At 40.3% G+C, this 24,092-nt stretch overlaps 1 protein-coding gene across 1 annotated transcript in view; it reads right to left on the bottom strand.

Annotated features, from left to right (window-relative positions):
• LOC135873751 (uncharacterized) overlaps positions 1-24,092 on the bottom strand; it is a 72,364-nt gene that overhangs the window by 28,122 nt on the left and 20,150 nt on the right. Inside the window, exons 7-9 of the mRNA XM_065398383.1 lie at positions 22,504-22,640; positions 12,094-12,216; positions 1,272-1,314 (exon numbers count right to left, since the gene is read on the bottom strand). Of these exons, the coding sequence (XP_065254455.1) occupies positions 1,272-1,314; positions 12,094-12,216; positions 22,504-22,640 (303 nt within the window). The remainder of the gene's footprint in view (positions 1-1,271; positions 1,315-12,093; positions 12,217-22,503; positions 22,641-24,092) is intronic.

The following is a 24,092-nucleotide window of genomic DNA, read 5'->3' as shown; positions in this document are numbered from 1 at the left end:
CAAAGTTGCTCATTTGTAAGTATGTAAAGCTACATTTAAAGTGTTTCAGCTAAATACACCTCTACCCCGATATAATACGACCCGATATAACACGAATTCGGATATAACGTGGTAAAGCAGCGCTCCAGGGGGGCAGGGCTGCGCACTCTGGCGGATCAAAGCAAGTTCTATATAACGCGGTTTCACCTATAACACGGTAAGATTTTTTGGCTCCCGAGGACAGCGATATATCGGGGTAGAGGTGTACATTTCTTCCTTTGTTATACAACTTATTTTTAAATATTTAATATTAATAAATTGCTGAACATTCTTATTTACACTACTGTATAGTTCGTGTAATCTGGAAATTCAGTTAAAAAAAAAAAACCCTTATCAAGCTAACAGCATTCCTTGTGCATTTAAAAATCCAATAGTTTCAACCAAGCAACCCTGTCTGTAATCTTTGGTTGGAATCTAGCCTGATAACATTTTGGTTTCTGCTGAATCAACTAGACAAAATTGACAAACACACTAACCAAAAACTCACAGACCTCAAGAGACTAGAAATCTAAAACAGTGGTTCCCAAACTGTTGTCTATGGCCTATTACATTTACTGGTAATATGAAGAGCTGACAGGCCACATGGTGCTGGCTCTCCTCATAGTCTCCACTTGTTAAATTGCAGTAAAAAACAGATACAATATTATTTTGCCATCTAAGCAATTGCTGAAGTTGCTCCAAGGATTTTTTTGTAAATGCACTAAGAAGGAAGGCAGTCCATGCTATCATTATCGGACAAGAGGTAATCCATGTTAAGTCGTAGTTCACACTATGAAAAATCTTGAGAATCCTTGATCTAGACTGACAGATTAATCCATATTTATCTGGATTTCCAATGGATAACTTTTTCCTCAATAGGCTGAAAGTGACTATTAGGTCCCCTATATTCAACTGCTCTTCTTGCTCAACTACTCTAAGGTCTGGTCTCCAAACAAACTTGCATCAAAATAACTAAATTGGCTTTAATTCATACCTTTTGTTATTTCTGTACAAGTCTGTGTGTGAACACTTATTTTGGAATAACAGTGTCCTATTTCAATTTTTCTTATGTTGTTTTTTCACTCAGCAGCTCGCAAGTCTAGACATGTAGCAAACAACAGTAACACACTCTGAACTAGCAAACAACTCTAGCAGTGCATGCTCAGGCAAAACTCCCTTTGAAGTCAATAGACCTTGCATCCAAGTCAAGATTGCAGGATTTAATCTTATATAAACATACAGAGAACACTTACATTCTTGCCATTTTCTCTTCATAACAGGAGGATCCGTTACAACCTAAACATAAAGCCCATTTATGTTAGCACAACCTTTTTATAGACACATTTGGTTAAACATCTAACTAACCATCCTTGTCAGTGCATTTACCATCTCTGACAGCAGATCCAAACTGAAGGCCAGCTGTCAGGATACCATTTATGTATTTCCCATTGCAATACATACATGCTGGAAGTAGGAAAACTAGGTAAAGCAGATGCAGATATCAGACTCAAAGTAAACAAACCAGTGGATTTAAGTGATTTGTGCACCTGCCTTGCTTTTTAAACTTATTCCCTACAAAAACAAGGTGCAGGAACAGCAGAGAATCTTAAAAGAGACAGAGATATCTCCCACAAAACAAAGAATTACTTACTGCTATGCTCAAACAAAAGAAGGTTACCTACTTGTAACCAGAGTTCTTAGAGATGGACTCCACATATTCCCTTTCATGGGATGCACCAGTCATATGCAGCTCAGATGGAGGAATCTAATTAGCAGTATGCAGTGTTGTAGCCAAGTTGGTCCCAGGATATTAGACAGACAAGGTGGGTGAAGTAATATCTTTTATTAAGCCAACTTCTGTTGGTCAGAGAGACAAGCTTCCAAACTTACACAGAGCTCTTCTAAATAAGAGCTTTGTGTAAGTTCGAAAGCTCATCTCTCTGACCAACAGAAGTTGGTCCAATAAAAGATATTATTTCTCTCACCTTATGTCTCTAATTAACTGTGTCCATTAGAGCATTCACGGACCCCTTCTCCCACCACCTATCCATTCCTGAATGTTCAAAGGACCTCAGCTCCTACCCACAACTTGCTCAATTCTATGTTATACTTACGACTCTGAGGAAGAGGAGAAGGTGGGTGGAGAGTGTAAGTATTCTGAGTCCATCTCAATCCGATTATAAGTAAATAACCTTCATTTCTCCTTCAAGTTGCCTCTGCATATTTCCATTCACAAGATATACTGGCAAGTATAAAAGCAGGTCGGACAAGGAGAATTAATTGAAAATTGATTGGAGAACTGCTGTGTTGAATTGAGCATCTGATCTAGACTCTACTAAACATTACTCATTGGAGTTCCATACACACATTTAGGTCTAGCTAGCAACTCTGCAAATCTCTAGGATTGGAATGTATCTGAGGTGTGCTGTTGAAGCTGCCTTAGCTCTAGTAGAGTATGATCTTACCACTTCAGGGAGAGGAATGGCAATGACCTATATGTAGGGCCCTAATAAATTCGTGGTCCATTTTGGTCAATTTCATGGTAATAGGATTTTTTAAATTGTAAATTTCATGATTTCAGCTATTTACATTTGAAATTTCACGGTGTTGTAACTGTGGGGACCCTGACCCAAAAAGGAGTTGGGGGAGGGGGAGTCACAAGGTTATTGTAGTGGAGGTTGCGGTTCTGCCACACTTACTTCTGTGCTGCTGCTGGCAGGGCACTGCCTTCAGAGCTGGGCACCTGGCCAACCGCCGCCATTCTCCAGCCACCCAGCGCTGAAGGCAGCACAGAAGTAAGGGTGGCAATACCGCAACCCCCTAAAATAACCTTGCATCCGCCTACAACTCCCTTTTGGGTCAGGACCCCCAATTTGAGAAATGCTGGTCTCCCCTGTGAAATCTGTATAGTATAGGGTAAAAGCACACAAAAGACCAGATTTCACGGTCCATGATGTGTTTTTCATGGCCGTGACTTTGATAAGGCCCTTTCTATATGCTTCTGAGATGCAGGATTTAATCCATTTCAATAAAGATAGGAAATACAGTGCCTGACCCTTTTTGTTATCAGCTTAAGAAATGTATAGTTTTGGTGAACATCTAAAATTCCTTAGTCCTATTCTAAACAGTAGGCCAGGCTCTCTTAACATCTAAAGTATGTAATTTAGCTTCTCAGGTAAATTAACAGATTGGTTAACATGGAAGTCTGTGACTGCTTTAGAAAGTAATTTGGGGTGAGGTATTCCATGAAAGACTACAAATGGAGGGTTTGTCATAAATGTATGTAATTCAGTTATTCATCTTGCATATGTAATTGCAAATACAAAAGCTGTTTGAATAGATAAATAGTATAAAGAACGTTCTTTCAAGGGTCTGAATAGTTGTTTCATTAATTTCATTAAAACTACATTGAGGTCGCAAAATGGGAGTTGCAGCTTTCACGGGAAGGTTTCCTATAGAAAATGTTTTGACTAACTCAAGCAAACACTGATTTATTATTAACCTTAGAGTGAAAGGTTGATGTGGCTGAAAGGTGACTCTTAATCAAAGAAAGACAGTCCCGATATCTGATGCTGGAGCAAGTACAAACTGAATTGAGACATATGCAGGGGCTATGTTACTGCCATTTGCCCAAATAATGCATCTTTTCCGTATCAAAATATAAAGTTTTCTAGAATTCTCTAGAACATTCTGAACAGTTGCCAAAAAAGATAGTTCTAAGCCCAGTAGAAAGCTACTGCCTATGCTATGAAATGCACCGTGCTCAGGTGATATACTCTGCTATGCTGTTGAGTTGGTAGATCAGGAACAATTAGAAGTCTCTTGTACAACCCTTCTGAAGGTATAATAGATCTGTAAACCATTGTTGCCTGGGCAAAGCAGGTATGATCAATAGATTGGTTTTATCCTCCATATAACTCTAACAATAATATTAGAGGAAAGACCTACCCTGGCTGTATGATATGAGGAATACATTGGAAATCAAGTGGTCTCTTCCTGCCCTGGAACAAAACATTTGACCTTTTCTGTTGCGCTTAGTTGTATTGACTAATATGCGTTGGCTAGCATACATGTATATTAAGCATTAAGTACCACACATTAAGCGTTAATATAAACAGTTATATAGCCCAAATTAACCTGTACCTTTGTTATAATCCTGTTCACTTATGTCAAGTATACCATGACATCTTGTATTAGCTGAGGTAAGCTTTGGCTTAAGTAGATAGAAAACTATCGGCACCAGGACATAATTGTTTCCCCATAGCAACAGAAAGGGAGTTATCCTCGTATACCTATTTATCTTGGTACAGGCCTAGCAGGTGTCTTCACACCCCTTAGTACCTGCAATGCATGTATCCAGAACAAAGATACGGGTGCATCATGATCTGGAATGCATGTTCGTTTCAGAACAAAGATAAGGGGTACACACCATGGTACCAGAATAATAAGATAAAAACTAATTGGTTGAATCTAGTTTCAAATGACAAGTATGGTACCTTTTACTGGCAAACAAATAAAGTATAAAAAGATGGCTTTAGAGGTGCAACTTTGGGAGCACACCTTCTGCACAAGGCGAATGTAACATCACTGACTGCACTGGACTGCTTTTCAGAGACTGGTATCAAATAGAACCTCTTTCCTGTACCATATTAATAAACCTGACTTGCACTGGTTATTTGATCTCTTGAGTATATTTCAAAATAAACCAAAGTTCAGTCAAGCAACTGACTTCAATTATCAACAGATGCAATGAGGTCTAACTGTGCTGGCCCCAGCATGTGAATATTTCCTGTATCACATGGTTGTCCACTTGAGCTCTGCTTAATTGGTCTGCCAGATTGTTGTTCTTCTGAGGTAAGTATATCACTACGGGATGTATCTTATGGAGGATGCATCATTCCCACAACCTCATCATCTCTTGGTATAGTTGAGAAGAGTGTTCACCTCCTTGCTTCTTCAAGGAAAACATTCCAGCGGTGTTGTCTGTGGTCACCTGAACTACTTTGGGCACTGAAAGCATTCATGCCGCACCTTCCACACATTGGATTGCTCTGCGTTCCAGTTAGTTTAAATGCAACCTTTTCTTCAGGGAATTCCTACGTCCTCAAGCCATGAGCTTGCCGCAATGAGTGTGCCAAACTATATTGGATACATCTATAGTCACTGTTGCAGAAAGAAGAGGAGGGTTGAATGGTACACCCCAGCAGACATTCTGGGGATTGGATTCACCAATCTAGGAACAATAACATGCGTCTGGGAATGAGAAGTTTTCAGTTCATACTGTCTGTGCCTTGTCTGTAATTGGCCGATAACCAGTGCTGTATTATTCTTAATTTGAAATAAGCAAATGGGGTGATATATGTTGTAGAAGCTAACATTCCCATAAATTTGAGATAAGAGTACCGAGCACCCCAGCCCTCTGCCCTGACCCCCCCACACACACACTCAGCCTTCTGCCCTGCACCTCCCACACCCCAACACACACCCAGCCTTCTGCCCTGCACCCCCACACCCCCAGCCCTCTGCCCTGAACCCCCCACACCCCAACACACACCCAGCCTTCTGTCCTACACCCCCCACACACCCCAGCCCTCTGCCCTGATCCCTGAACCCTCCCCACACACACACACCAGCCTTCTGCCCTGCACCCCCTCCCCCAGCCCTCTGCCCTGACCCCTGAAACACCCACCCCCAGGTCTGGGGTCCCGGCCGCAGGCCCTACTCAGCCCGCTGCCGGCCTAGGTGAACAGAACCCCAGGCTGGCAGCGAGCTGAGCAGGCTGGTGGCGTAAGATCAGCATTTTAATTTAATTTTAAATGACTCTTCTTAAACATTTTGAAAACCTTGTTTACTTTACATACAATAGTTTAGTTATATAATATAGACTTATAGAAAGAGACCTTCTAAAAACGTTAAAATGTATTACCGGCACGCGAAACCTTAAATTAGAGTGAATAAATGAAGACTCGGCACACCACTTCTGAAAGGTTGCCTACCCCGGCCTATTCATTTCTTTAAGTAGCATGTTGCTTGTTTGGGGGCTTTTCCGGGGGTGTGGCATCTGCTTTTTTTTTGTTTGTTTGTTTTTTTAAATTTCCCATCGGAGAGCATGATTGGCTACCAGTTGCGCAATCTGCTTTAAAAAAAAAAAAAAAAAAAAAAAAAAAAAACCTTTAAAGGGTGCTCGCGGAAATGGGCCTCCTCCACTACGAATTGAAGAGATTTGTGCTACGTGTTTCTTATGGTGATGTGAAAATAGACATTTTTCAAATCAAGGGCTGCAAACCAATCTTTTGGAGAAAGGGAAGGAATAATAGAAGCAAAGGTTAAGAAACCCCTGCCTCTGTAGCCATCGAAAACCTGTTCTACAACTCCTATTTTGATTAGAGCCAGAACCTCTGATCTTAACAAGTTATTGTTGAAGGGGTTCCTGAACAGGAACTGGGAGGGTGGGTTGGAAGGGGGAAGATTTTTGAATACCCACTTGCAATAATTTTTAAGATCTGTCTGTCTGTGGTTATGGAAGCCCAACAATGGAAATAATGTCAGTCACAGTCTTCAAGGGGAGGGGGAGTAAGGCCGGGGTAGGCAACCTTTCAGAAGTGGTGTGCCGAGTCTTCATTTATTCACTCTAATTTAAGGTTTCGCGTGCCGGTAATACATTTTAACGTTTTTAGAAGGTCTCTTTCTATAAGTCTATATTATATAAAGCAGATAAGAAAGGGTGTTGTCTTTGGTACCTAAATACTCCTGGTCTTCTCTTGGGTGGCTGTTAAATGCCCAAAGATATTGCTGAACACCTTGTTTCTTTGCTCTTCTCCAGAATCTTACCTGTCCTGGTACTAAACAGACTTTCTTCCTCAAGGGGAAGGACCTTCACTTTGGCTTTAGTTTCTGGGGGTAAACCTGATGATTTGAGCCATGCATATCTTTGGGGAGAAGTCGCAGCTGCTACAGCCCTGTCTGCAGAGTTTAAGGAATCAGATGCTCTCACAGCATGCTTTGATACTTGCTGTCCCTCTGTGACAATGGCATCAGCAAGTTTCTTTTGTTCCACTAGTAACACTAAAGTAAAAGCCAACATCATCTCCCAGAGAAACTATTACTAACAAGCTATAATAGCCTGATAATTTGCAACTCTTAGGCTCAGTGTAGAAGAGGAGAAAAATCTTCCTTCCTAGGACATCCATTTTCTTCCAGTCCCCCTCAGGGAGCAGACTGATCTAAGCCACCTTTAGAACTTTGAACAGCCACCTCTAATTTCAAGGAATTTGGAGACAGGTGAGTATGAAAATAAAAAACCCTCCTGTGGTAAAATATAATTTGCCTGCCTTCTTGGACATTGGTTGAACTGATGAAGGATTTGCGTAAATTAATTTAATAGGTTGAAGAAGTCCATCTAGAATTGGTAATGATGTTTTACAGAAGAGTGAGAACCCAGATATCAGAGACTGGGTTGCAGTTTCTTCCACCAAAATGGTTGGCAGTTTAAGTGTAGATGCCGTTCTCTGAACCAACTCCTGAAATGTTATTACATCCTCCACTGGAAAAGCCACTGAGAAGACCCCCTACATTCTCACCTGGAGATGTCTGAATGTCTGTCTCAGGATTCAGTTCATGAAAATCTTGGAGAGAGACTTGTTCTTCCTCTGACAAAGAAACATGCAACACAGCAGAGATTGCTCCTTCCTTGCTTAATGTCATTGGAGCCAGCATCCTCTTATCGGTAGAGGTAAAAGGAGTTGCTCACTGTATCTTGTGCTGCAAATCCTGTTAGCAACATGGAACTGTCCAATACAACCATCTAGTCCCCGGGATCATTCTCCAATAATGTCTGTAAGTCTATGTTATGGTCCAGACCATAGTATGGTCCACCATAAAGGTCTGCTGGAAATGGCTGAGAACCCAAATACTTTCTACTAATTGGTAAGCAGACTGAGGAAAACACCTGTTGCTCTGATCTGTCATCAGGTCTTTGATCCAATGCCAATCTGATTAGGAACAGAGAAGAGAACAACAGACCCAATATCAGATAGAGAAGCTTGCTAGGGGAACCTGACGGCATTTTGGGAAGTGGAAGGGGAGGCGTCGCATACCGTTCCTCTACCCTCCTTTTCTCCGCTACAGTCTGTTCCGGAGAGTTCCTTCTCTTCCGAAGTTCTTCATTTTCTGGATCTGATCAGGGAGGCGGTATCAGATCTGAGTGATGAATTTACACTTGTACCATGATAGATAGCTGCATAAGAGGATTGGAACCGTTACATGAATCCAAGATCACCTTCCATGCTTCCTTCTGTCTTGACAACTAGGTTCTTTGGATCTTTTGATTTCATCATCGGATCCAAGTCCCTGGAAACTGGGATTATCTCTGGATCCGGTGACGCTGTGTGGACTCTCAGCTATATTTCTAGTCTTTACACAATGGTGCGCTATTCAGTTTCAACATAATAGATTCAGAGGAGGTTCTAATTTGTAGATTGGCTTTTCTCATAAAGTCCTTTTCCACTGAAATCTCTCTCTTCCTAGATTTTTTGTCTAAGGAACTTCTTATAAGTCTGAGCTGATGATGGGAGGTGGAGGCACGGGATGTCAATGAAGACATCTAATATGATGTTTAGCCTTGTCCCTCAATACATCTCATGACAAGGCTGGTCTATGCCAGTTTTTGGTGTCAACCATATTATCTGATCAAGTAAGCTTCACTTGCAAGCACTTCTTGAAGGAGTACTGCTTGCAGCCTATTTTATCGGTCTTTCTTAGATCTCTAGGTAAAAGTGCTGCAGATAGCACATATGGAGGTCGAATGTCCTTCTCTGAGGCAGCATGGCGCCATGTATGCACATCCAATGCTCAGAAAACTGAAGAGCAGGAAGCACACTGTTTAAAACATGTTTCTTGACCTTTGGATCTGCCATAATCACAGGCCAAAGCCAACGCCTCAACACTACTATACTATATACTAACTTACTTACTGATACTGTAAAAACTTAGTCTTAGTAACTCTAAAACATAACTTCTATCTAAAATTAACAACTAGTAAGTAACTAAGCACTATCTAATGGTAGGATCGAGGCACAAAGTCCGAAGCGGTTCTTGATCTCTCTCAGCTGGTGGTTAAAATATCACACAGCCTTTTATAACCTCACCCCTAGACTATTCAGGAACATGGCTGGGGCAAGGAATGGGCGGGCACATGAGCACTCCAACGGACACTAGTTAAGTTAACTAGTTAAGTTCCACATCTGAGCCGCAGGCAGCCAGTGCATCCTGTGAGTGGGAAAATGTAGACACCACTTGAAGGACAACAAGAATTACAAGTAAAATATACAATCTAGAGTCTCTGAATGAACTGGATTAAGTATGCCTGCATGGAAACAACTTGGCAGTTGTGCTCTTTCCAGCAAAATTCCATACATAAAAACATTTTCTATGTTACAGTTTCAGTCAGACATTTTACAGGAGAAAGTCAACAATTAAAAACAAGAGTGACTCAAATTGAGGATTCAGTGAATAATTCCTCTTGTTCCCTTTTTGCTTGTCGAAATAAGGTAAATTGATGCAATGATTTTACTTTTCAGACCAAATCAGCTCTTCATGGATACCACTAACAGCGCGGATTTTCAGTAAGTTTGTAGCACGCATTTGCTGAATGGGTATGTGTAAATCTGATTTGTGCATACATGTCGCTAGACAGACACATGTGGCAAATCAGGGATTTGCATGCAAACATTTTAATATCACATATGCAAACATATCCCATTTCTGTTCACCTCTAACCTTACTGAAAGCAGTTCCTGCATTATTTCTTTAGATTTTGGACTCCACACCAGAGGACTCTCATACAAAGTTCTGGGTGCCCTTGATATATATTTAAAAACTCTAGACTGTAGGAGATATAAAGTAAAAATCAACTAAAGCAGTACTTCATCCTTCCACCATACCACACCTCATTTAGTCACAAGTCATGTGACCAATGCAGCTTAAGACACGTGCCACACTTCCACAGACAAATTCCACCCTCAACTGCCTCCACCAAAGGTTGTTCAAATAGATGGGCTTTGCAGCATGCCCACCAGGCCAACAAAGTCACACTTTTTCAGAGCCTGGGGAGCAGAACATTTCAAAGGAAAGGAGCCAGCATCCCTTTGCCTTTTATAAAAAAAAGGGGATCAAGCTCCTGTGCTGATCACAACTGTGACAATATTGCACAGGGAGAAAGGTCGTCTCTCTCAATGAGGCAGGTCCAACGCAGTTTATATCAACCCACACCTTAAAACTCCATCTGAAAACCAACAGACTACCAATGCAAATCTTGGAGAACTGTTAACAGATGCTGCCATCAAGAAGTACTGCTTAACAAGCATTCTGCGGCATTCTGCACCAGTTTAAGTTAGTTTAAGATAGATTTAAGGTGTAGCCCCACATAGAGTACACTGCAATAATCAAGTTTCAAGGTGACAAAGGCATGTAGTATGGTAGCAAGGTACACATCCAAGACAAACAGCTGCAATCACCTGGCCAGACAGATGGCAAAAAACATTCTTGTATATTGCTGCAATGTGATCCTCTAACAGTAAAAGGGGATCCAATATCACCCCCAGATTGAGATATCACCTTTGTGACATCTTTGTTGCTTCCCCATATCTACCAGCATCACCTCAGTCTGAACTGTCTGGACTGAATTTCAGCCACCTTGCTCTCATCCATTACCCAATTTCTCTGAAAAACCAAGCTAGACATTTTTTAGCACTGGCTGGATCAAGTGGAATGGATATAAGAAGCTCAGTGTCATCAGCATACTGAATACATAATAGGACAGGCTTCTTCATTAATCTTCCTAGCAGCCCCATATACTTGTTGAACAGAAGAGGAAACAAGATGGAATCCTATGGAACTCCATAAAACAGTGCTCTTAGGATGTAGGAACAATTGTCTCGCACCAGTCTCTAGGAACACTCTGCAAGGAAAGAACTGTACCAAAGGCTGCTGGTATACCTAACAATATCAGCATGCATAGTTGGTCTTAATTCAGCACCAAGAAGAGATCATCTACTAATGCTACCAGTGCTGATTATGTCCCATACCCAGGTCTGTGGCAAGATACAAGGTATCTAGGTACTTAGCATTGTCTTGCCACTACCTTCTCTATAATTATACCCAGAAATGGAAGACATAATACTGGCCTATAATTAATCAAAAATAGTTGGTTTCCTGCGTAAAAACCTGCAACAGTTTTCTTAAGAGAAGTCAGCACTTGCCCTCCCTAACGGAGGCAGTGAATCTCCACCAGTAATGGAGCCACTATTTCCCCAAAGAGGACACTGGTACAAATAACAGATTGTGGGAGAAAATCTTCCCAACACCTTCAGTACCTCAATGACAGTCACTGGCCTAAACTCAACCACAGTGTAGCATGTTACAACATTATGACAATATAGACATTAATATAAGTATTGATTAGCATGTTGTATTCTATTTGCTCACATGCATGGGATTCTTTAGAACAGTTATGAAGATTTATGGCAAGCAATCAAAGCACCTCGATAAGAATAAGTCGATTTTGCCATATGTAAAATATACTTTTGTTTGAACAGTAGCATGTGAAAGTTATGCTACCTAGTTGTGATAGCGCGTAAGATGCAGAAATTTACCATGGGATTCTTTTTCCTGTAAAATGTATATTGTTCATGACAGCATGTTTCTCACTGTTGCTGAAACAGGGAAACTGCCCATTCTCCGTTTTACTAGCTAAAGGAGGACTGACCAATATACATTTTTGTTATAGTGTATTACAAGGTGATTAATATAACTTCTGTGAACTTTTGAAGGGGCATATACTTATATAAAAAAACTGATTATGCATGCTCAATAGTAAATAACAGAAAACTAGACCCAAAATAACATTTTAAGAATGAACAGAGCATTTTTATAATGAAGGCAGTAATTTACAAAGTTAATAAGAGAGTTGGGTCCACCATCCCATAAATAAAAGATGACATCAGTATTTTTTATAAACACAGGCATTTGGAAAGGAATATACATAGGCATTGAAGTTCTTTTTTTTTTTTTAATTACCTTTATTTGTTTTCTTCCCTCCTTCTTTTCAATAACTGCAGCTACTTGTTTAAGCCTTCTGTTCAGTTCTGAACCTCGACCTCTAATTTCATCAGATTCCACTATCTCAGGATAATGTTGTGTCTAGAAATAAAAATGCCACCCACTCTATTAATCCAGACTTTCTTAATGATAAAATACAGTGTCAAATTTCCTTTTGTTTCCACTTTGGAAATACAAGCAGTTATGTACAATACAGTATCTAATTTTTTCTATTTGGATTTAATTATAAGCAAAAATCAGAAGCAATGACTACCAGTGAAGGAAAGCGAGGTCAGTAGTTAGAGTGCTAGTCTGGGAGTCAGGATACCCAAGTTCAATTCCCTACTCTACCACAGACTTCTCACTGACCTTGAGCAAATCTCTTGATCTCTGTGCCTGTTCCTCATCTGTAAAATGGGGATAATAGTATTTCCCTACCTTACAAGAGCATTGTGAAGATAAATATATAAAAGATTGTGAGGTGCTCGAATACTACAGCAATGAGTACTTTATATTGTTACAGTTGCCATGCCCAACTCTCCTTTTTCAACTGTTTATAATTGACAACTATCTATTATTTAAATCTAAATAAAAAAATAACCCTTTAAGGCTAAATATTCCACACTTACTCTCTGCCTCAGATTATTTTTTAGTTTGAGCAAATACAGCGCATATGCTTTCGAAAATGAGTTCAGTGAGAAATACAGAGTTTTGCCAATCTTAAAAAAAGACCATCTTTTTAAAAATAGCTGTAGCAATTCAGAGATTTGAAAGTGGAAAAGTCCTGAAGTTACAGCTGCCCTTTTCCCTGGGAAAATCTTTGGGTAAATTATAAATCAGGCAAAAATTGCCATTTGCACATGGACAACAGAATTTTTCAACACATTTTAAGAAAGCAAAGCTGGATTCTATTTTCTAACATACTTCGATGATAAAAGCAGAATTTTTACACCATGAGAAATTGATGATTTACTGAGAAACTATGCTTTAACCGGTGGAAAGAAAATTCTGCAGGGCCTGTGAAGTGCAAAAACATCAAACAAACCCATAAACTATGATAGATTTTAATTGTGCTACTGCCCCCTAGGCATGCCCCTAGCAGCAAAATTGCCTTTATTATAACTGCACCTATCAAGTGTATTCCAAATATCTCTTGGGTGCTGAAATTTACAGATCTTTGCCAAATCTCTGAACAATTTATCAATATAAAAAAAGCGGGGGGGGGGGGAGGAGAGGGAGAGAAGAAGGGGAATCTATGTTACACAATTGGTTTCTCCTTCTGAATCACCTGCAAAGATAGCAAAAATTCTCCAAGATCAATTCTAATAAGAGTGTGGAATTCTCATGATTTGTCCCATTGAAAAAGTCTGGAATAAAGACTAATTTCTTCTAGCATCCCAAGCATTTAAGGGCAGCATTACCAGTAAGACTAGAATAAGGGTTTTGGACCTGGTGGATTAAAAAATAATTTAAAAAAAAAAATACATTTTTGCATTTAAAATAAATAAGGTTTAAAAAAACAAACTTATTTAAAATTAAATTTGAAATTGACAACCTATGTTAAGGCCTACATTTACTATAATGTATTACAATCATTTAGATTAAATACAAAAATAATATTAAGCAATACATGTTTGCTTCCAAGTTTTAAAGAAAGTCATACCAGTGAACTGGTGGAAGTCACTGGCTAAACACCTAGAACCAGAGTTTGTTGAAGTGCTAAACCAGCTTTTAAGAGCAGGAGCCTTTTCTGCAATTACAGAGGGAATATTTTCTTCATTCCAGTTTACTCAACTCGTTCAGTTCAAAGTTAAGAAACCATTTGGGAGCTGAAAAAGCAGTAATGAAAAAAACTGCATGTCTACTAGTTCTAAAATCTAGAGGGACATGGTGACCAGAAAATCAGTTCAATTCACTAACTACTACAGATAATACTTTAATAAATGTTAGTTTGAAATGCAAAGCATATATTGATAAACTTTTTTCTCTTATTTATCCAGCATATTAAAAGTAGTTTTTAAGAAAAAATGTAAATGCTTGTTTTGTGCGTTTTAATTAAACTTGAATTTCCATCCAAACAGAGCTTGACACCAATTACACATAAATTAATCATCATCTAGTAAATCAGAAATGCAACATTCGCCATTTTCTAACATAGTAAAATGTAAAAACTATTTGAATAATTGAATCTGAATAAACATAAATCAAGCTATGTAATTACTTAAGTTTAGTGTGAAGGTGATTGGTTACAAATCAACATGCTTTAATGGTTACCAACCAATAGGAATCAATCTTGCTTTTGAGGGGGGGGGGGGGGGAATAAAAAGTATAAATGCAAATAATAATTTAAATCAATTATTTAAATCAAGATTTCCTGTTTACTGATTTAAATAACTGTTAAAATTGATTTAAAAACAATCCAGCCTGGCTTTGGAACTATCTTCTTCTGCTTAACTACCCTGTATTTTGTATATCAAACTTTCCATTCGATCATTCAGCAGTTGTGTTCTCCCATCCATAAAGGACCACAGTAATCAATCTTTAAGTCTTTTATTATGGTTTTACTAGGAACAATTGTCTAAGTTATCTGCCCCAAGGTTAACCCTAAATGGTGGGTAGGGTTCATGGTAGCTTGAATAATAAGCCAGTATTCCTTAAATATTTTATGTTAAGGAAATAGCCAGAAAGATAGTTCTGAGAATGTCATGCCACCCATTGGGAGCATGTCATGAATCCACAGGAAGCCAAAATAACCCTTCTAAGATTGACTTGCCAACAAAAAGAATGGCTCTTAATGTATCTCACATCCCCCAGCAGGAATCTGAGCAGCCCAACTTCACAGATCATCCTTTAGGCCTGGTCCACACTACCCCCCCACTTCGGACTAAGGTACGCAAATTCAGCTACGTTAATAACGTAGCTGAATTTGAAGTACCTTAGTCCGAACTTACCGCGGGTCCAGACGCGGCAGGCAGGCTCCCCCGTCGATGCCGCGTACTCCTCTCGCTGAGCTGGAGTACCGGCGTCGACGGCGAGCACTTCTAGACAAGACGCGATAAATCGATCCCAGAACATCGATTGCCTGCCGTCGGACCCGGAGGTAAGTGTAGACGTACCCTTAATGTCAAACAGCTATCTGACAGCCAGCAACCCCACTGGAAAATGGAAAAACTGCCAGAGGTCACTAATGTAGCTTCATAGGAGAGATAACTGTTAAGCACACCATTTCTCTGCTGCCTCTTTTATCTTGATCCAAGTCTACTTGAGTTATACTCTTGAAGATGTAAAGACAACTTTTCAAAGTTACATTTAGAATGGGCTATGTATTCTAAATTATTTTAAGAAACAAGCTGTGATTTTCTTTTAATTTTATTAAAATTAATTTCAATTTCAGATTTCAGCAACAGGATAGTGATCTGGATAGATTCTTGGATCTTTTTAAAGAGCTGTCCTCAGCCAGCTAGAGGAACACAATTTCGCATTTGTGGAAAAACACCACTACAAAATCCATGCTCTTCATAAAAATATGCAAAGAGCTGATACCAATTCAAATAGCAATATCTGAAATGATAGTGCTTATTTCCTACTAGAAATACTTTAATCAATACATCTCTTCATGACTCAGGGAAACTGAACCATGTATCCTGTTGTAGTGTCAGTTCTCATTTTGGCCATTACTGCCTCCACTAAACTCATGCAAGGAAGATGTAAACAATATTTGATAGTGTCCCCCTTATTATGCAGAATTATGCTTCATCTCTTGATTCAACTGCAATAAGAGAGAGCTAGCTGCTCTCCTTTCACTACAGAATCTTGTAGGGCCTACAGCTCCAGGAACTGCATTACGTCCTCCTAGGAATTTTTATCCTTCTCATGAAGTTAAAGCTCAAATTCTCTGAGAAAAAGTTTTCTTCCTCGGCCCTTGTGAGCTGCATATTGATTACTAAGGGACCACTCCTTTAGCCAGCACTGACTTGAGAATTGCATTCCTTTCCATCCTCCACTCAAAGTCTCAAGATGCTGAGTGCCATATGGAAATTTGGGCATGTTGATTTTTTGCCAGTGTTTGCGACAATATCACTTGCTACAAGTGTGCTTCATTGGTACCCTTGTACCAATGAAGAAGTTCCATACAATAGTACAGTACTTAAATGTTTTGAAGGAACCAAAGGTTGGGCACAGCTTTCACCCCAGAGATTGGCTGCATACAACCATATTATCACTAAGAACTGGCTTGGCACACAGAATATGCCCTGAATGCTCACTGCATATGGCAACTGTAGTATCAAATTAACTGAAGGTACATGGTTGAAAAATGCCATGGACCCTACATCAAATCCAAGCTGCATTCAAGACCCTAATAATGTTTGTCCAATCTGGACTAACAAAAATAGAGCTAGTAGGAAAGAACTCAGAAATATATAAATAGGAGTCAAGAGCAAATAAGGTGTCAAAGGGCTGCGAAGATCTCAATCAGCAATGCAGATCTCACTCTGCATTTTGTTAGAGGCTTAACCTTCACCTCTAAGTTTGAATATTGCACCAGAAGGAACATGCATCAAAAAATCTGTAACTTGTGTGGCTGTCTCAACAGATCTATTTGGCACCGATAAGTTGAAGCAGATGGACCGCTCTGAAGTGCTGCTGTGATACAAGTATAATTGAGTTCTGAATAAAAGTTGACAGATTCAGCAGAATCTCTATCAACAATGAACCATTATTTGACCCTGTAGCCTCCAATGACTAACTTAAGGGATGCCAAGAGTTCTTCATAGGATCTGAGAATTTAAACAGCCATCTCTGAGCAGATCCCATATCTGAGAGCATCATGATACTCTTCAAAGCACAAAAGGCAATGCTCTGAAGTGTCCATCCTGGACTGATACAGAGTAAATTCAAGTCAGTGTTCAAAGATGGGGCAATGTCATTTTTCTGAACGTATTAAGAAAAAGAGAACTCAAAAAGGACAAATACTTGATAATTCTAAAAGCACCTTCCCATCCAAGGATTTCAAAGTGCTTCACAAATATTCAGACTGGAAAACTGAGGTACAGCTTGCCCAGTCACATGCTGTGCTAGTAGCAATGCCAGGAACACAACTCAGAACTCCTGATTCCCAATCATGTACCCTTATCATACAATGTTCCTGTAGACCTAAAATGAACATATGCTTAGAGGCACCCTGGAACAGACAAAACATTTTCACTGTTTTGGTTCTTTTATTTTAGAAATCAAAAAATTATAAATGATAAAAATTTAACTTTTGAAAAAAGCTTCCATTAAGGAATTATTCTATTCTGGTTTTTATATTACACCTTACTGTAGTATCTGAACGCCTGCCAGTAGTGCAATTAAGCAACATGACTACATATCTGTCAAATGTTGTTTGTTCTCTCATTCTCTCCCCAGACAGAGAAGCATGTGCAGTGCAGTGTCTTGTTTTGCTAGTGTGTGTTTTTAATTTTTTTTTTATAAATATATCTGTTCCTATCTGTTTATATTACAGAAAAGCTGAGGCTTTTATTGTTGCTATCAAGATAACTTCTTCAATCAACCAAAGAAAAGGAACTGACAATTTAGGGAGTCAGCAGCAGGTAGGCACGTTAGGCAAAGGAACAGCTCAGAATTTTACACCTAGTAACAGTCCAGAGCATAAACCCAGGTGTGTGGCTCTATTACAACTGAGCTTGCCTTAGAGCAGGGATCTCAAACACGCATGCGGCCCGTGGAGCTCTTCCCAGCAGCCCGACAAGCTCCCCGCACCCCCACCCCCCCCGCAGTTACTTCCTGTCGCCGCCAAACTCCCCCCCTCCCCCCGAGTTACTTTCTGTGGCAGCTAAGCTCCCCGCGCGCTGCTCCCCAATGTTTGGGGCCGGGTCTCTCCCCCGGCCCCCTGCTGCCCGCACGCGCCTCCCCCGAGTGTCTCCCGGCCCCCACTTGCTGCCCCCTCATGCTGACTCTGCTCCGCTCTGCCGGCTTCCGGCATCACCTGCTGCCGCCGGGTCCTAGTGCCCCACTCCACTAGGGCAAGGGCAGGCTGCCCTTCCCCTGCCCTTCTGCCCTAGTCCTGAGCCTCTCCAATACCCCGAGCCTCTCCAATGCCCCAAACCCCTCATCCCCAGCCCCACAGCCCTCACCCCTGCACCCCCTCCTATCCCCAAACTCTGTCCCAGAGCCTGCACCCCTCACCCCCTCCTGCACCCCCACCCCCTGCCCCAGCCCGGAGCCTGCACCCAGGACTCAAACTCCATCCCAGAGCCTGCACCCCAGACCCCCTCCCCCACCCAAACTCCCTCCCAGAGCCTTAGTCAGGTGGGGGCGGAGTTGGGGGGGGGGGGGGCAGGTTCTGGACACCACCAAAATTTCTACAAACCTGCCATCCCTGGAAGAGGCGAAGCAGGGGTGGAGAGGTGGTGCAGCCCAGTGCAGGGGGGGGGAGGGAGGGAAGCTTTAACAGAAGTAAATCTAACTAAGTGCGTGTTTTGTCCTTTGAGTGAGGTGCATTACTGAGTGTATATATTTAAAACCGCTTGGAAATGACTTCGTCGAAAAAAAGAACACTCATGGAAGAAAAGACAAGACAAATGGGAGAATTTATATTTTTTCCACAGAGATAAAAGATAAAATTCAATGCCTTATTTGTTAGCAAATGATTGCTGTTCCCAAGGAGTATAACGTGCGTTGGCACTACGACACGATGCACCGTGAAATATATGATGCATTCACCGGAAAAATCCGAGAGGAAAAAGTTCAGCAACTTAAAGCAGCATTTGACAAGCAAAGAAATTTATTTTCGGGGATTGACAAGTCTAGCGAAGATTCAGTAAGAGCAAGTTTTGTGATAAGCGAAAAGATAGCTAAATCATTACGACCTTTTACAGAAGGCTTATTCATAAAAGAATGTCTTATGAAGGCCAGCGAAATTTTATGTCCTGATAGGAAGAAACTTTTTGAAGGCATAAGCTTGTCTGCCAATACAGTTGCCTGCAGGATAACGGATTTAGCTGATAATGTGCAAAAACAATTGATTCAAATGGCAAAAGACTTCGAAGCATTTTCAATTGCTCTTGATGACAGTACAGATGTATCAGATACTGCACAGTGCAGTGTTCATTAGAGGTGTGGATTGCAATTTGAATATAACTGAAGAATTGCTAGACTTAATGCCACTGAAGGGTACCTCAACGAGACGGGACATATTTCAGGGACTGGAAGAGTGCATTGAAAAAGCTGCGCTGCCATGGAATGAACTCGTATCTTTGGCTACGGACGGTGCGCCATCAATGTGCTCTGAAAACGTTGGTCTGGTTGGATTATTGAAGACCAAACTGAACAGCCTCAATATACCAGGAATTATCTTCACCAGTATACATTGTATTTTGCACCAACAAGCCCTGTGTAGTAAAAGTCTACAAATGAAAGAAGTTATGGATGTAGTTGTTAAAACTGTTAATTTTATACATGCACAAGGGCTGAATCACACACAGTTCACTTCTTTTCTAGCAAGTATGGACAGTGAATATGGGGAACTTCTGTATCACACTCAAGTTAGATGGCTGAGTCGTGGAAATATTTTTTTGCACTTAGAGAGGAGATTGATTCCTTCATGAAAATGAAAAACAAGGAGGTTCCACAGCTTTCTGATTCCACTTTCATGTGCAACCTTGCTTTTCTAACAGATGTAACTGATCACCTGAATGCACTGAACTTTAAACTTCAGGGTAGAAAACAGGTGATAACATAGACGTATGACAGTGTTAAGTCATTCAAAGTCAAGTTTACTTTGTGGGGGAAACAGCTGACTGCTGGCAATTTGGTCCATTTCTTGACTCTGAATTCCTTAGGAAAAGTTGAACCCAAATCCTTGAAAGAATATGCAGAGATCATTTCTAACTTACACAAACAGTTTGATGTGCGGTTTAAAGATTTCAAGGCACCTGAACCACATTTTCAACTTTTTTCCACACCAGTTGCTGATGAAATTGATTATGTTGCAGAAGAAATGCAGATGGAGTTAGTGGAGCTTCAGTGTGACACCATTTTGAAGCAGAAGTATACAGATGTTGGAATTCCAGAATTCTACAGGTTTCTTTCACAAGAAAGATTTCCCACGTTATTCTCTGCTTCCGCAAGGATAATGGCAATGTTTGGAAGTACATATATATGTGAACAGTTTTTCTCTTCCATGAAGATTATTCATAGATTCATAGATTCTAGAACTGGAAGGGACCTCGAGAGGTCATCGAGTCCAGTCCCCTGCCCGCATGGCAGGACCAAATACTGTCTAGACCATCCCTGATAGACATTTATCTAACCTACTCTTAAATATCTCCAGAGATGGAGATTCCACAACCTCCCTAGGCAATTTATTCCAGTGTTTAACCACCCTGACAGTTAGGAACTTTTTCCTAATGTCCAACCTAGACCTCCCTTGCTGCAGTTTAAGCCCATTGCTTCTTGTTCTATCCTCAGAGGCTAAGGTGAACAAGTTTTCTCCCTCCTCCTTATGACACCCTTTTAGATACCTGAAAACTGCTATCATGTCCCCTCTCAGTCTTCTCTTTTCCAAACTAAACAAACCCAATTCTTTCAGCCTTCCTTCATAGGTCATGTTCTCAAGACCTGTAATCATTCTTGTTGCTCTTCTCTGGACCCTTTCCAATTTCTCCACATCTTTCTTGAAATGCGGTGCCCAGAACTGGACACAATACTCCAGCTGAGGCCTAACCAGAGCAGAGTACAGCGGAAGAATGACTTCTCGTGTCTTGCTCACAACACACCTGTTAATACATCCCAGAATCATGTTTGCTTTTTTTGCAACAGCATCACACTGTTGACTCATATTTAGCTTGTGGTCCACTATAACCCCTAGATCCCTTTCTGCCGTACTCCTTCCTAGACAGTCTCTTCCCATTCTGTATGTGTGAAACTGATTTTTTCTTCCTAAGTGGAGCACTTTGCATTTGTCTTTGTTAAACTTCATCCTGTTTAACTCAGACCATTTCTCCAATTTGTCCAGATCATTTTGAATTATGACCCTGTCCTCCAAAGCAGTTGCAATCCCTCCCAGTTTGGTATCATCCGCAAACTTAATAAGCGTACTTTCTATGCCAATATCTAAGTCGTTAATGAAGATATTGAACAGAGCCGGTCCCAAAACAGACCCCTGCGGAACCCCACTCGTTATACCTTTCCAGCAGGATTGGGAACCATTAATAACAACTCTCTGAGTACGGTTATCCAGCCAGTTATGGACCCACCTTATAGTAGCCCCATCTAAATTGTATTTGCCTAGTTTGTCGATAAGAATATCATGCGAGACCGTATCAAATGCCTTACTAAAGTCTAGGTATACCACATCCACAGCTTCTCCCTTATCCACAAGACTCGTTATCCTATCAAAGAAAGCTATCAGATTGGTTTGACATGATTTGTTCTTTACAAATCCATGCTGGCTGTTCCCTATTACCTTACCACCTTCCAAGTGTTTGCAGATGATTTCCTTAATTACTTGCTCCATTATCTTCCCTGGCACAGAAGTTAAACTAACTGGTCTGTAGTTTCCTGGGTTGTTTTTATTTCCCTTTTTATAGATGGGCACTATATTTGCCCTTTTCCAGTCTTCTGGAATCTCTCCCGTCTCCCATGATTTTCCAGATTTTTTTAACAAATCTGTGTTAAGGTTAAGGCTCACTGGTGAACATTTGAAAGCAACACTGAGATTGGTTTCGTCTCAGGATATCAAACCTAATATTGATACTCTGGTTGATGCAAAACACTGCCAGCTAAGTGGCCAAAAATGAAATGACTGTCAAAATTAGCACTGACTTTTCATATTACAGTTAAAGAGGTTAATAAAAAAGTTAATAAATTGACTTTTAATAGCATACTATATTTTAATACTATACTACTATATTACTCTTCATTTTTTTTCTGCCTACCTCCAGGCGCTTCCCCACTGCCAAGCCGCCAAACAGCTGTTGGTGGCGCTTAGCACTTTCCAGGAGGGAGGGGGGAGGAGCAGGGAGCCGCGCGTTCAGGGGAGGAGGTGGAGAAGAGACGGGGCAGGGGCGGGGCCTCATGGAAGGGGTGGAGTGGGGGCGGGGCCAGGGGCAGAGAGGGGGGAGTGTCAGTGATGCGGCCCTCGGGTCAATACACTAGTCCTCATGTGGCCCTCGTGGTCATTTGAGTTTGAGACCTCTGCCTTAGAGAATGTGTATATAAAACCATTTTATTTTTATTGGTTTAACATCCTAATGCAAATATATTTAAAATGAAAGGTGCAAGTAGAGAATTTGCCACCCACCTAATAGTCTAAAGAACACTTACTCAAAAATAAATAAATAAATAAATAAATAAATAAAGCATTTTTTAAAAAAAACCACTTACCAGATATGCCAGTCTATGTTTAGAGCCATAAACATGCATGAACATGTTACTCAATCCCGTTTGACAGTGGCACAGCTGACACTCGTAGAGAACAAGGAGATTCTCTTTTGATCGGTATTCAATTATATATTCAAGTCCTGTATAGAAGAAAGGGATATTTTACAATTTAGTGTTTATTAAAACAATCTGCACTACATATTATTACCCAGTACACAGATGATCAACAGTTCATACAAGAAAAAGAAACTAAAGCAAGCCTTAGTGACTTATTAGGTACTAAACAAATTGGCCAAGATTTTAATAACTAGCTATTTTGAGTACCTCGATTTTTGGGTGCTAAGCTTAAGACATCTTCCTAACTACCCACCTGTGAAAAAGTGCTCTCTTTAAGTTCCCTCAAGTTGGGCAACAAAAATTGAGGTATTCAAAAGACACTAGTCACTTTTGGAAAATGTAGGACAATCCTTTGCTTACCGTCTCTTTCTATGTTCCTTAGAAATAGACTGTCTCCTCTCCAACAAAGAGAAACTGACATGTTTGTATAAAAATGCATTTTTATATTCAAACGCATCAACTATGATATTATAATAAGAGTAATCACCGAATCGTTTAGTCAAGAGTAGCTTCTAGTATAAATACCCTTACATTATTTGTAACCCACACTCTCAACAGATACATGTTCAACCTAATCAAGAATAAATATGCAATGAGAATTCCAAGAACTCTCGTCAGTAAGATCCACTTACACACTGTACCAGCAGAACACCTAATGTAAATTGTATAAGGTTTACCTAATTTCATACTTATGAATGTATAAATTTGTAGGACCAGGATTTTATAATTGTACTATGAGAATTAATGTATGATTTGATTTTATCCTGTCAGCCACCCTTTTTGAATAGCAGAAAGAAATGACAGACCAGAACAATCCTTATGACTGATTATGGTCACCCTTTTGTTTTAGATTAAGTTATAATGTCTACTATGGTTTCCTATATGTATTGCAAATTAGGCATGCTAGTTAAATATACATTTCTTTGTTTTAAGGTTTTAGTAAGTAAGAGACAGGATCTTGTATTGTATCTATGTTAAGGAGATTAGAGGAATGTTGAGGGCCTGAAGCCCCAATGTGAATTGTTTTAGTTATAAGATTTAGCAAGGCTTGATTTACAATGTATACTGCTGTCTGTATACCTTTGAAGGTTTCTGTAAGAGATTGTTTGTGTGAATGAGGAATGCATACATCAGGAAAAGATAAGGTGTGAAAGCCATCACAAATGTCCAGATCGTCAAGAAAAAGTGAGAGACTTGGAAAGACCAGGAGACAATCAGAAAACATCCATTGTATCCGATGCTAAACATGTTAGCAGCATTGACGACCTCAGAGGTGAGGCAGGCACCCCCGAAGGCGAGACAACAAATAGGAGATAACGATGGGAAGCCCGACAATAACCATCAAATGATAACAGCAGAAAACCCCAAGATTAACACCACTTAAGGTCTAATGATTACAGGATGACATTGCAAAATGCATGGACTCAAATGGGAATTTACAACTATAAAGCTGGGGTATTTTGCCATGGAACTCT

Source organism: Emys orbicularis, chromosome 2 (genome assembly GCF_028017835.1).
Source record: "Emys orbicularis isolate rEmyOrb1 chromosome 2, rEmyOrb1.hap1, whole genome shotgun sequence".
Classification (NCBI taxonomy): Eukaryota; Metazoa; Chordata; order Testudines; family Emydidae; genus Emys; species Emys orbicularis.
The sequence above is the reverse complement of the archived record's forward strand: the minus strand, read 5'-3'. Positions and strand labels throughout refer to the sequence as shown.